This window comes from Notolepis coatsorum (assembly GCF_963971535.1).
Source record: "Notolepis coatsorum genome assembly, chromosome: 18".
Lineage (NCBI taxonomy): Eukaryota > Metazoa > Chordata > Actinopteri > Aulopiformes > Paralepididae > Notolepis > Notolepis coatsorum.
Window position 1 is genome coordinate 83847559 of NC_140182.1, and position 15342 is coordinate 83862900.

General features: G+C 42.8%; 1 protein-coding gene across 1 annotated transcript in view; it reads left to right on the forward strand.

The window, feature by feature from the left end:
* Positions 1-15342, forward strand: part of LOC311245414 (asc-type amino acid transporter 1-like) — a gene marked incomplete at both ends in the record, with an annotated part of 48473 nt that overhangs the window by 19217 nt on the left and 13914 nt on the right. The window contains one exon of the mRNA XM_084335257.1: positions 979-1130. Within this exon, the coding sequence (XP_084191383.1) occupies positions 979-1130 (152 nt within the window). The remainder of the gene's footprint in view (positions 1-978; positions 1131-15342) is intronic.

Consider the following 15342-nt stretch of genomic DNA (forward strand, 5'->3'; position numbering starts at 1 on the left):
GTGAGGTGAGTGCAGTGATGTGAATGTAAATTAATGGAAACTCAAGTTGATCAACGAATCTCATCAATACTAATCAAACAATATAAATATAGTCCTTTCATGCACAATTGATATCCTAACTATTCTAACGTTGCAATGCACGATTGATATCTTAAACAACGTTGCAAGACGGTTTATTATAATGAAACGCTCCGGCGACAGATATCAAGGCTGTTCAAGCACTTATTTTCAACCTAGAACCTAGACGTGCATGCGCTCAACCTAAACGTGCATGCGCGCAACCTAAACGTGCATGCGCGCAACCTAAACGTGCATGCGCGCAACCTCCCCGAGCAATTAGGCACGGTGCATTTCTTATTACGTCGGGACATTTGTGTTTGTGTCAGATTTGTGTTTGTATCTCTAGACCACATTGCTTAGCAGAGTTCAGTGATGTGAATGGAAACTGTCAAGTTGATCAACCGATTTTGAGTATCTGCATGGGAGCAATCTTTTTATTCTTCAAGTAACTAAATAGTTACTTTTCACAGTAACGCATTACTTTTGGGTGTAAGTAACTAGTAACGTAACGGAGTTACTTTTGAAATGAGTAACTAGTAAAGTAACTGAGTTACTATTTTTCAGTAACTAGCACAACACTGGTTAAAACACACAGGTATAGTGCCCTTTTCAGCCTTTGAGCACCTGCCCCTCTAAAGTCCTGTGCACGTCCCTGGTACATGCTATCATACAGAGCTATGGGTTATATGCAGGTGTACAAGCAAGTATATAGAGGGGTTATATGCAGGTATATTCAGATAAATATGTAAATGTATCTAATACAAATTGTATATATATAAAATGCTACTTGTTTGTATACATTGCATAGACATACTATAGGTTATATCTCTGCCCTAAGCTACATTTCAGGAGCCACTCGTGTCACTTGTTCATTAGGGGGAAAATGCCCTCGTGTCACTGGCTGTTCCCTCCTTCTAGGTTCTTGCTGCTGTGGAGTGCGGTTCTCATCATGTACCCCACCACCCTGGCAGTCATCGCCCTCACCTTCTCCAACTACGTCCTGCAGCCTGTCTTCCCCAACTGTGTCCCCCCCTACATGGCCACGCGTCTGCTGTCCATCACCTGTGTGTGTGAGTATGTTTGTGTCCGGGAGTGATTTAAATTCATATTAATCTGACCGATTGGGTCGTCTTCATTAACCCTATCACTACTAGTATAGTGAAAGGTTAACTTTCTGTAGTGTGGTAGTGAAAGGGTTAACCCTTTGTAGTGTGGTAGTGAAAGGTTAACTGTTACGGTGGGGTAGGTGTGTTGGACCCAAGTGCAGGACAGACCGGATAGACGAGAGGCAGGTGTTGATTCTCAAACAAAAGACAGTTTATTTATTGTCTGGAGATATCAAAAAGGCGTACACGCCGATTACGACACACAAACAAAATGGGAGACTACTCTCGTCTCCAAAACAGGGGAAATAAAGGAGACAATGTCAAAACGGGGAAAGCAAGGGGGAGAAACACTGTCTCCAAAACATGGCACGAAAACAAAACACGGCAGGCGACGGTGCTACATAAGCACATGACAGAGTATACAAACGAGAATGCAAGGCAAGGTAATACTATCGACGGTAAGCTAACTTATCCTCCATGGCAGGAGCGATAAGCGTCAATCAGGACAGAAAGACAGGTAATTACCATTGGGCAACGCCAGGGCTTTTGCTCCCAGGTGAGAGCAAAACCCCAAATGTTACAGTTAACATTCTGTAGTCTTCCATAGTGTGGTAATGAAAGGTTAACTGTCTGTAGTGTGGTAGTGAAAGGTTAACCTTCTGTAGTGTGGTAGTGAAAGGTTAACCTTCTGTAGTGTGGTAGTGAAAGGTTAACCGTCTGTAGTGTGGTAGTGAAAGGTTAACCTTCTGTAGTGTGGTAGTGAAAGGTTAACCTTCTGTAGTGTGGTAGTGAAAGGTTAACCGTCTGTAGTGTGGTAGTGAAAGGTTAACTGTCTGTAGTGTGGTAGTGAAAGGTTAACCTTCTGTAGTGTGGTAGTGAAAGGTTAACCGTCTGTAGTCTTCTGTAGTGTGGTAGTGAAAGGTTAACCATCTGTAGTGTGGTAGTGAAAGGTTAACCTTCTGTAGTGTGGTAGTGAAAGGTTAACCGTCTGTAGTCTTCTGTAGTGTGGTAGTGAAAGGTTAACCATCTGTAGTGTGGTAGTGAAAGGGTTAAATGTCTCTGTACCTTTTTGACAAGTGGGTTCCAAGTCAGTGAGTAAGTCAGTTATAGACTTGGGACTCTCTCATAGATGGACAACAGATCCAGTAATATTATTCGTGCACCAGCCAGAAGGATACTTTGAAAGGTCTTGTCTGCAGCCACATGTTAAACTTCTGTTACATAACAGCTGCCTTGAAGACTTGAAAACTCTGGCTGTAGAAAAAAATGCATGATCTGTTGTGAGGAGAATGGAGAGAGGGTTTGACATTGCTGGAAAAGCAATGGCTGTTGTTGATATTGGCCCAAGCCGTAATCATCCAAATGCAAATAAATTGGTAGCCCTGTCACAAAAAGCCAAATAACTTTTTCATTATAATGTAGTTCTTCAACACACATGACATTGACATTTACATTTAGTCATTTAGCTGACGCTTTTATCCAAAGCGACTTACAAGTTCTGTATGACAAGTCATCAGGAAGGGCACAACTATATCAGCTGAGTAACAATGTTCATCAAAGTGTTGAGTGCTACAGTGTAGGTTAGTATAAATTAGGACAAGTGCACGCCCCCTCATCTCTGGTACAGCCTGTCTGCCCCCGCGGCTTGAAGACCCGCTCCTCCCCCCAACACCTGATACCCCCACAGTATGGCTCTCTGCAGACCAGGTGAGTACACAGCTGAGCAAGTTACACGCAGGCAAGGCTGCAGGTCCTGATGGGGTGAGCCCAAAGGTACTCAAAACCTGTGCCTCTCAGCTGTGTGATGTGCTCCAGCTCATATTCAATATGAGCCTGAGGCTGCAGAGAGTCCCGACACTGTGGAAAACCTCCTGTGTGTTCCCTGTCCCTAAGTGCCCGCGTCCCAGCACGTCCAAGGACTACAGGCCGGTGGCTCTAACCTCTCACATAATGAAGACCATGGAGAGGTTAGTCCTGGAGCAACTCCGCCCGGTGACCAAACCCCACCTAGACCCACTCCAGTTCGCCTACCAGCCCCGACTGGGGGTAGAGGATGCTGTCATCTACCTGCTGAAGAGCCTACACTCACCTAGACAAGCCGGGGAGCACTGTGAGAGTCATGTTCTATGACTTCTCCAGTGCTTTTGATACCATAAGGCCTGGGCTACTGGGTGAGAAGTTGGAGGCGATGCAAGTAGAGGCCCCCCTGGTGTCCTGGGTTGTGGACTATCTGACGGGCAGACCACAGTATGTGCGCCTACGGAGCTGTGTGTCAGACAGACTGCTCAGCAACACCGGGGCCCCGCAGGGGACAGTCCTCTCTCCCTTCCTCTTCACTGTCTACACCAACGACTTCCACTATCGGTCAGAGTCCTGCCACCTTCAGAAGTTTTCTGATGACTCTGCGATAGTGGGATGTATAAAGGACGGTGACGAGAGGGAATACCGGGAACTGGTAGTGGACTTCATCACATGGTGCAATAAAAACCACCTGCAGCTAAATGTGGCGAAGACCAAGGAACTGGTTGTGGAGCTGGGGAGGAGGAGGAGTGCACCTGTGACCCCCGTTTCCATCAGGGGAGTTGATGTGGACATGGTGGAGGTGTACAAATCCCTCGGTGTGCACATCGACAACAAACTGAACGGGTCAAAACATGCAGAGGCACTATACAAGAAGGGCCAGAGCCGACTCTACTTCCTCAGAAGGCTGAGATCCTTCAATGTCTGTACAAGGATGTTGAGGATGTTCTATGAGTCGGTGGTGGCGGGCGCCTTCTTGTACGCTGTGACCTGCTGGGGCAGCGGACTGAGAGCAGTGGACACAACCAGGCTGGATAAGCTGGTCAGGAAGGCCAGCAGCGTGGTTGGGGTGGAGCTGGACTCTCTAGCGAGGGTGGCGGAGAGGAGGAGCCTTGCTAAGCTCCAGGCCATCACCCACTATACACAGACTTGGCTGACAGGAGGAGCATGTTCAGTGCTTTGATTTTATTTTATTACGGTTCCCCATTAGCTGGTGCCATGGCAACCAGCTAGTCTTCCTGGGGTCCACACAAAAAAACATACAAAAACAATTATTGCAAAACAGAATTATTAAAAGCCAGTACTCAACATACAATACACAATGAAACTAACAATTAAGATGGCTAAAATTACATGCAAGCAAAGAAACAGAAAACAAAAAAACAAAACAAAATAAAATACAAAATACAGTGTTAACACTTTGGGTGCCGGGAAACGCTTTACAGCGTCTTTCCCGGCCATGCTCAAGGTGCCGAGGACGCTGTACAGCGTCTTTGATCTGTTTACATCTTTTTTCGATTTTCCCCGTCTGAACTTCACCGCCGAGCTTTTGGAAGAAAATTTTAACCGGAAACTGCATTTCCTCTCAAATTTCACTAGGTGGCAGTGTCCCCCTATTTTCTAACACTATCACAATAGGGGGAATATTGTACCCCACAATGAATCTGGCATTTGATTGGCCAGCATACCTGGCCAATGTAACCACAGGTATAAAACGTTAGCGCGATCCCAGAATCTACGAGGTTTTGGAGGAGAGAGAGAGAGAGAGATAGATAGAGCGATAGAGAGAGAGAGAGAGAGATTGAGAGAGAGATTTGAATTGAGATCAGCCTATAGTCTATATTTATAGTGTTATACAGTATAGTGGTAGTATCAGACTAATTGTAAGGTTTCAGCTGTGCTTTAGAAAGTACTTAGTCGTGCTAAGTAGTAGTACTATTCGAGGGATTAGTGTGTAGTCTAGGTAGTATATTTCAGTAGTAGTAATAGTAGTTTGATCAGTTAGTAGTTTCATTTAGATCAGTATGAAGAGACGTAGTGTAGGAAAGCGAGGGGACAATCCGGCGGCGGGTCGCTTTGTTCAGACGAAGCTGGCGTTTGGACCCGCGGTTGTTCAAGCAGCAGCAGCACCAACAGCACCAACGTCTTTGGTAGCTCCGATCGGAGAGAGCCGTGAGACCGTTGCTGGGCCCAGTAACGCGTCTCTCCCCGGGACCGGGAGCGGCTCTACCCGACGCAGTTCGAGGAAGAGGAAGGCTGCCGCTGTGGTCATAGCTTCTTCATGCGAGTCAGGGGACAGCGATTCGACCGCCCACGAATCTGATGGGAGCGCCGATTGGGAACCACCAGGTAATTACACGGTCTTATATATATATATATATATATGTGTGTGTGTGAAACGTGTATTTGATGATTTACATACTGTGACTATGTAACGTTAGTTCGACAAACCAACGGCGATATGCATGTGATTGTGTGTGTGTGTGAAACGTGTATTTGATGATTTACATACTGTGACTGTCTATGTAACGTTAGTTCGACAAACCAACGCCGGCGATATGCATGTGATTGTGTGTGTGTGAAACGTGTATTTGATGATTTACCTACCGCTTATTCTGTGACTATGTAACGTTAGTTTGCCAAACCTAACGCTGATATGCATTTATTATATTCTAGCTCCGGAATCATCTGACGATGATCTCGGCTTGGGTCGGAGGTATGAGTCTGATTCATCGCACGATTCAGACGTGGGAGTCGGACACGGTGGTGGTCGACGGGGCAACGGTACGTCATGTTTACTAATGCAATGTGAATATTGTTTTGTGCATGTTCAAATCGATAGTTGAATGATATAGGATATAGTAGGGATGTAGAGTACAGGCCACGCGACCATGTGCTACAGTTAGGTTGTCTTGTGTGCGTGTGTGTGTGTGTGTGTGTGCATGTGCACGCCCTTTGAAGTGGCTCTTTGAAGTGTGTAGCTATCATGTAAGTGATAATAGTTGCATGCTGGGCATGATACGACGTGGTGGTGGTGGTCGACGTGGTAATTGGTATGTTGCAATGTGAATATTGTTTTGTGCATGTTCAAATCAATAGTTGAATGATATAGGATATAGTAGGCATGCAGTACAGGCCACGCTACCATGTGCTACAGTTAGGTTGTCTTGTGTGCGTGTGTGTGTGTGTGTGTGCATGTGCACGCCCTTTGAAGTGGCTCTTTGAAGTGTGTAGCTATCATGTAAGTGATAATAGTTGCATGCTGGGCATGATACGACGTGGTGGTGGTGGTCGACGTGGTAATTGGTATGTTGCAATGTGAATATTGTTTTGTGCATGTTCAAATCGATAGTTGAATGATATAGGATATAGTAGGCATGCAGTACAGGCCACGCTACCATGTGCTACAGTTAGGTTGTCTTGTGTGCGTGTGTGTGTGTGTGTGTGCATGTGCACGCCCTTTGAAGTGGCTCTTTGAAGTGTGTAGCTATCATGTAAGTGATAATAGTTGCATGCTGGGCATGATACGACGTGGTGGTGGTGGTCGACGTGGTAATTGGTATGTTGCAATGTGAATATTGTTTTGTGCATGTTCAAATCAAGATATAGTAGGCATGTACAGGCCACTACATTTAGTTACATGGATGTGTGTGTGTGTGTGTGTGTAGATGCCTCACCCCATGCCATTTGATGTGTGTGTGTATGTGTGTGTGTGTGTGTGCAGTGTGTGTACACACACACACACACAAGATCAAAAGACATGCATCCTCTCCAACACCTTTGAACTTCGCAGTACATGGTGAGGCCTCTATATGCAAATTCCATTGATTACAGCACACACATACACAATGGCATGGACACATGGCGAGGCCTATATTTAAATGCATGGTTGTGTAGCATATGTAAAATTCCATTGATTACAACACACACACATGTACATGCTTTGATGGCCGCTGATTTATTTTGTGTTCACACAGCAGAACACTCCGAAACCGAATCCGGGGCCAATACACCAACATGCTTGGGTATGTACTAACTACATTTATGTATGTGTAAATGTATTACTATTGTGTTTTGTGAGACTTACTTACTGAATGAATTTAATCCAATTCAGATTCTGGCGCAGACCCTGCAGATAGTGACGCTGAGACTGGCAACGACATAGGATCACATTCTACTCCTGCAGGTAATTGTACATGGTGGTGACTGGCTGCTGCTAGAGCCTGGGCCTGGTGGTAGCTGGCTGCTGCTAGAGCCTGGGCCTGGTGGTGACTGGCTGCTGCTAGAGCCTGGGCCTGGTGGTGACTGGCTGCTGCAGGGCCTGGGCCTGGTGGTGACTGGCTGCTGCAGGGCCTGGGCCTGGTGGTGACTGGCTGCTGCAGGGCCTGGTCTGGTGGTGATGGTGGTAAATACAATGACAATGCGTTGCCCTAGTGTAATGTATTACATCATGTGATTCTAGAACTGGATGCTAGTCTGGACATGCCGGAACCTGTTGCAGGGCGGAAACGCACATCTAAGAGCGGTAAGTTGGCCTCACTCTGCACACCACTTCCAGCTCTGACCTCTGACCCCCACACCACGTCCAGCTCTGACATCTGAACCCCACACACACTCACTCATTCACTCACACAGTTTGTAACTACGTGGCATATGAATGTCTACAGTAGGGGTGTTATAGTATATTTGTATAATTGACAGGTCGTGGAGGAGCGAAGAGCAGGGCTGCGATCCGTCAGGAAGAGGAGAATGCCTGGTCTCGTGAGGGCTGGGTGCCTCAAAGGATCCCCTTCACAGCCCAACCGGGGTTGCTCCAGGACGCCAAGGCACTCAGATCTTACCGGCCTGCGAAATGGATGGATCTGTTCCTGACAGATGCTTTTCTGAACTCTATTGTTGCCCAGTCCAACCTCTACGCTGAGCAGTCCATTGCCCGGCTGGACCCCACGCTAACCAGTAGCAGGGCACTGCTTTGGAAGCCCCTCACATTGAAGGAGCTGAAGAAGTTCCTCGGACTCCATTTCCTTAGCAGTGTCCTGCGGAAGCCTCGCGTGGACCAGATGTGGACCACTGACGACATGATGTACACACCGTACTACTCTGATACCATGCCACGCAACAGGTTCCAATTGATCTGGCGATTCCTCCACTTTGCGGACAATACTTCCCTGGAGGTTAGAGACAAATTGTGCAAAGTACGCCCTGTAGTCGACCATGTAAACACGAGGTGCAAGGAGCTGTACCAGCCTGAACGCGAGCTCGCCATTGACGAGGGGGTGATGGCATGGCGAGGCCGCCTGACCTTCCGGGTCTACAACCCCAACAAGCCCACCCGCTATGGCATCAAGTCCTACTTCCTGTGCGAATCACGCACAGGATATTGCTTTTCATTTAAGCCATATTGTCGGGAAGGCTCGATCCTGGGGGACACGGTCGTCGGTCTGCTTGGACGTCTGTCTGGGGCCGGCTATACGCTCTACATGGACAACTTCTACAACTCGGTACGTATGTCAGCCAGGCTCCGACAGTTGAGGACCGACGTCTGTGGTACCCTCAGGAAGCACCGGGGCGAGCCAGCCATCATCAAGAACATTACCAAACGTGACATCGGTGTGGGGGAGCGCATTGCGGTCAACAACAAGGAGGTCCTGATCGTGGCATGGCGCGATAAGAGAATCGTGAAGACCATCAGCAGCTTCCACGAGGACACTATGGAAAAGGCGATGGTGTGGAAGAAGCAGAAGAAGGGCAAAGCGCTGAGGGTGGAGATGCTCAAGCCAACATCAATCATGGAGTACAATAAATTCATGAACGGCGTCGATCAGCTGGATCAAAATATATCGTACTATCCGGTTACACGTAAGACTGGAAAGTGGACCAAAAAGTTTGTGATGTATCTGATCCAAATATGTATCTTCAACGCGTTTGTCTTGTACAAAAAAAAGCACCCACAAGGGCATTACTCCAACCTCTTCCGGTTCACCAGGGCTGTGGCGCGGACCTACACAGACGGTAAGGAGAAGAAGATTCCTGGGGTGACAGCGGAGATGGAGGCGGAGGCGGAGGCAGGGGAGGAGGCAGGGGAGGAGGCAGGGGGTGGGGATGAGGAGGAGGCAGGGGCTGAGCAGGTGGGGCGTGTCGACCCTAGGGCCCCACTGGGGGACCCGCAGAGCAGATTAGTGGGTGGCTTTGTGAAGCATGTAATGGTTGCATACAAAGCCACCCCGAAGAGAAAGCTACCGTGTAGGAAATGTCGTGTCTGCAGTAGGCGTGGCATCAGGAGTGAGACCAGATATTTTTGCACATCGTGCAAAGTCCCCCTGCATCGTGACAAATGCTTCGCTCTGTACCACACAAAGAGGGATTTCTCTAAATAGTTTCTTTATTAGTTGTCATACAGAAGTACAGACTACTTCTAAATAATCCGGCACACAGAAGTACAGATTACTTCTAAATAATCCATCATTGTGTGATACAGACAGAACCATGTGTACCGGTACATAGTATAGCTAGCTGAGTGTAGTATAGTATAGTGTAGTATAGTATAGTATAGTATATTGTAGTATAGTATAGTATAGTATAGTGTATGGGTAGTTGCACTGTTTTCTGTACAAGACAAATGCGTTGAACACATGTATTTGGGCCACGGTTGTCGATATTGCATAGGCATGTTTGGACCACTTGCAGATGAGACGTTATGTTAGCGATCTAGCTGTATCGACTCCATTCATAATTTGCATTGTGTGTGTATATAGTTTTTTTTTATTTATCTTTTTCCCCCCTCATTTTTACCGTTTGCACAGAACCAATGGTTGCTGACAGTCACCCAGTTTAAAAAAGTATATACTGTAGGTAACATACCACACTTTTCTAATGCAGTCCATTGGCCTATTATTTATATACTTTGGAAGCATGTATTGGATATTTTTTGGTCCACAGATCATCTGGCGCTTCATCCATTTATCAATGGACAATGCAGTCATCGATGCGAGAGACCAAGTAAGATATGCCCTGTAGTTCATGTGACGTGAATGTTACCAGCAAACTTCTAAATGCACTGAAACAATGGTTGGTTATCCTCCAGTGTTCACTTTTTATAAGGTATTGTCTTTGTAAATTACCATAATCCTATACTGTGAATGTTACCAACAAACTCCTAAATGCACTGACACAATGGTTGGTTATCATCAGCCAGTGTTCACTTTTTATAAGGTATTGTCTTGGTAAATTACCATAATCCTATACTGTGAATGTTACCAACAAACTCCTAAATGCACTGAAACAATGGTTGGTTATCATCACAGTGTTCACTTTTTATAAGGTATTGTCTTGGTAAATTACCATAATCCTATACTGTGAATGTTACCAACAAACTCCTAAATGCACTGAAACAATGGTTGGTTATCATCACAGTGTTCACTTTTTATAAGGTATTGTCTTGGTAAATTACCATAATCCTATACTGTGAATGTTACCAACAAACTCCTAAATGCACTGAAACAATGGTTGGTTATCATCACAGTGTTCACTTTTTATAAGGTATTGTCTTGGTAAATTACCATAATCCTATACTGTGAATGTTACCAACAAACTCCTAAATGCACTGAAACAATGGTTGATTATCCTCCAGTGTTCACTTTTTATAAGGTATTGTCTTGGTAAATTACCATAATCCTATACTGTGAATGTTACCAACAAACTCCTAAATGCACTGAAACAATGGTTGATTATCCTCCAGTGTTCACTTTTTATAAGGTATTGTCTTGGTAAATTACCATAATCCTATACTGTGAATGTTACCAACAAACTCCTAAATGCACTGAAACAATGGTTGGTTATCCTCCAGTGTTCACTTTTTATAAGGTATTGTCTTTGTAAATTACCATAATCCTATACTGTGAATGTTACCAACAAACTCCTAAATGCACTGACACAATGGTTGGTTATCATCAGCCAGTGTTCACTTTTTATAAGGTATTGTCTTGGTAAATTACCATAATCCTATACTGTGAATGTTACCAACAAACTCCTAAATGCACTGAAACAATGGTTGATTATCCTCCAGTGTTCACTTTTTATAAGGTATTGTATTGGTAAATTACCATAATCCTATACTGTGAATGTTACCAACAAACTCCTAAATGCACTGAAACAATGGTTGATTATCCTCCAGTGTTCACTTTTTATAAGGTATTGTCTTGGTAAATTACCATAATCCTATACTGTGAATGTTACCAACAAACTCCTAAATGCACTGAAACAATGGTTGATTATCCTCCAGTGTTCACTTTTTATAAGGTATTGTCTTGGTAAATTACCATAATCCTATACTGTGAATGTTACCAACAAACTCCTAAATGCACTGAAACAATGGTTGGTTATCATCACAGTGTTCACTTTTTATAAGGTATTGTCTTGGTAAATTACCATAATCCTATACTGTGAATGTTACCAACAAACTCCTAAATGCACTGAAACAATGGTTGATTATCCTCCAGTGTTCACTTTTTATAAGGTATTGTATTGGTAAATTACCATAATCCTATACTGTGAATGTTACCAACAAACTCCTAAATGCACTGAAACAATGGTTGATTATCCTCCAGTGTTCACTTTTTATAAGGTATTGTCTTGGTAAATTACCATAATCCTATACTGTGAATGTTACCAGCATATAATGCACAGCAACAATGGTTGGTACTGATGACTTGTCACCCAGTTTATTGAACATATTTTACAATAAAAATGTTCATGGCATCAAAGTTTCAAGTTTTTTGCATTGTAAAGTATTCTGTATTTTATAATAATGTTGTCTGGACCTACACCAGTAGTTATAAAACTTACTTGTTCATTAGCGCCAGGCATATCAATCAAATGACCAACAAAGTAATCAATCAATCAAACAAATCAATCTATGAATCAAACTATCAACAAAACAATCAAACATTCTATCAAGCAAATGACCAACAAAGTAATCAATCAAACAAATCAATCTATGAATCAAACTATCAACAAAACAATCAAACATTCTATCAATCAAATGACCAACAAAGTAATCAATCAATCAAACCAATCAATCTATGAATCAAACTATCAACAAAACAATAAAACATTCTATCAAGCAAATTACCAACAAAACAATCAAACATTCTATCAATCAAATGACCAACAAAGTAATCAATCAATCAAACAAATCAATCTATGAATCAAACTATCAACAAAACAATCAAACATTCTATCAATCAAATGACCAACAAAGTAATCAATCAATCAAACCAATCAATCTATGAATCAAACTATCAACAAAACAATCAAACATTCTATCAATCAAATGACCAACAAAGTAATCAATCAATCAAACCAATCAATCTATGAATCAAACTATCAACAAAACAATCAAACATTCTATCAAGCAAACTATCAACAAAACAATCAAACATTCTATCAATCAAATGACCAACAAAGTAATCAATCAATCAAACAAATCAATCTATGAATCAAACTATCAACAAAACAATCAAACATTCTATCAATCAAATGACCAACAAAGTAATCAATCAATCAAACCAATCAATCTATGAATCAAACTATCAACAAAACAATCAAACATTCTATCAAGCAAATTACCAACAAAGTAATCAATCAATCAAACAAATCAATCTATGAATCAAACTATCAACAAAACAATCAAACATTCTATCAAGCAAACTATCAACAAAACAATCAAACATTCTATCAATCAAATGACCAACAAAGTAATCAATCAATCAAACAAATCAATCTATGAATCAAACTATCAACAAAACAATCAAACATTCTATCAATCAAATGACCAACAAAGTAATCAATCAATCAAACAAATCAATCTATGAATCAAACTATCAACAAAACAATCAAACATTCTATCAATCAAATGACCAACAAAGTAATCAATCAATCAAACAAATCAATCTATGAATCAAACTATCAACAAAACAATAAAACATTCTATCAATCAAACCAATAAAACAATCTGTCAAACAATCAATCAATCAAACCATCCATCCATCCATCCCAGTCTAAATTGCTTTATAACACGTTCAGTACCTATTATCACCCCGCCGGCACACCTTTCATAAAAGTGCCTGTAACTTCTGTTCTAAATAATTTACCTCCACTTTTATCTTTTGTTGACGTTTTTTAACTTGTAATTGTGAACGAACGAAGACATGCAGAAACAAACGGTTTTTTGCATTGTGTACATCAACTTGTCGTCTTCAAATGAGCCCAACCATTTCCCCATAGTTATAATATAAAATATAGAAATAGCTCCGCTAAGATCATGAGATATGCTAGAATCGTCCAGGAATCCTGGCAACCCACAGTCATTTTCCGGATTTTTGGCCGGCACCCAAAGTGTTAAATACAATTTAAGATTGTTTTTAAAATTGAATATTTTTAAGAATTGCTTTTAGAATGCTATTGTACCCATTCTGCAATCTGTTAATACAATTTTCATTCAATCAATCACAGCGCAGATTGATTGATTGAATGAACATTTTATTAACAGATTGCAGAATGGGTACAATACAGTACGGCTCAATACACACAATTGTTAAGGGGATGCAGACCAGAGAAAGACTTTCATCTTGTTTACATCAGGGTCCCCCATTTTCAATTCATAATGAATTGTAAGTAAGGGTGCAACTTGCTCCGTGCAATCCATTCTTTGTGGATCTAGCCCTTAGTGTGTAGAGGGAGAAGAGAAGGGGTCCAAGGACCGAGCCCTGGGGGACACCCATCTGCAGGGGGCGGGTGGCAGACAGGGTCCCTCTCCATGACACTTGGTAGGAGCGATCATTGAGGTATTGTGTCACTGGGCTGCTCTATGATAATGAATGGGTCTCTGACTTTACGAAGCCATACAATGTTTACGTGAGCACTTGGTTTATATTCTAGCATTGTTAGAAGGGTTAGAGTTTTCTCTCTGATTTCTAGCTTTAGCATAGAGTTGTGCATGTTCACAAATACTTACAGAACCGTCCTGGAGCACAGAAAGAACATAATTTGTGTTTATGTGAATTCTTAACACTTTGGCTGCCATGGGTTAAATTAATGATATACCATAGATTGCCAGCGCTATTTGTCTATGGAGAACGTCCCCTTCTTTGCAGGGCTATAACTTTTTAAATTCTATTGCTACATTGCCATTATTAGGGCCCATTCAAAGTCCTATATGTATTGTTCATTGTGTAGCAACGTTAAACTTTTTCATTCACATATTCATAGTAAAGTATGGTCTAATGTATAAGTATGTTTTCATCTCTTTCTGCAACTTTCTCCAGAACGTGATATATAGCCCCAAATGCATTATATTGATGATGAAATACAGTTTGATGGCAATCAGCGCGATATAAAAAATTCCAACTAGACGTACTTCTAGAAGTTACTACACGTCATCTGATGTTGACCGGATGGGCGAGGGGGCGTTTATAATTCCGTGGGCAGCGTTATACCAATCATCTAATGTGGGTCAAATGTTGATAAAAGCAGTTAGTATCGAAGATGGTAACGTTACACGCTGAAACTCACCCCAGTCTCCGCGCGCCGTTGGGCGATCATCGTCGAGTAGAAATTTTATCATTATGGGATATATTATTACCCGGTCCATCTCCAGCTTGTATAATGGTATATACGTCCAAATCATGTTGTTTATCGAGTTATTGGCAATCGATCGCTATGTAGAGTGACGAGCTAGAGTGCCGGAACCTATCCCGAGTGGCCGGAAGCAATAGGGCCGACCAGCAAAACCTCTACTGCGCTTCCTGTTAAGCAGTTGCGCCGATCGGCCACCAGATGGCGCTCCTGAACCGCCAGAGAGCTCAGTGGGTCCTGCTGGTGAATCTCAGGCCAGCGGAGGGGGAATATGAATCCGATTCCAGATTTTTGAAATATTGATATAAGGACGCTGTACAGCGTCCCCCGGCAACTTTAGCATCGCCAGCAAAGACGTTGTAAATCGTTTTTAGGCAGTCAAAGTGTTAAAAGAAATACCTACCAGTGTCTTTCTCTCTTGTCTCAAGTCAAGAGTTTTAATTGTCACGGCATACAAGTATACAATGAAATGCGGGTGGTCTTGCCCGCAACGATGTGCAATACAGTGGTACAACATATAATAGAATCCAAAAAAAAAAAAAACATTGTGCAATAAACAGGTAACAGGTAACATGGTGTGACATCTCGGTATCTGTACATAGTTATTTTTTTTTTTTTTTTTTTAAACTTTATTTTTTAGCGTTTATCGCTTTCCTGGTCAAGCATGACCGACAGTTGCAGGGTGAAACGGGAGAGAGAGCAGGGGGAGACATTCGGCAAATGACGGCGGGTCCGGGAATCG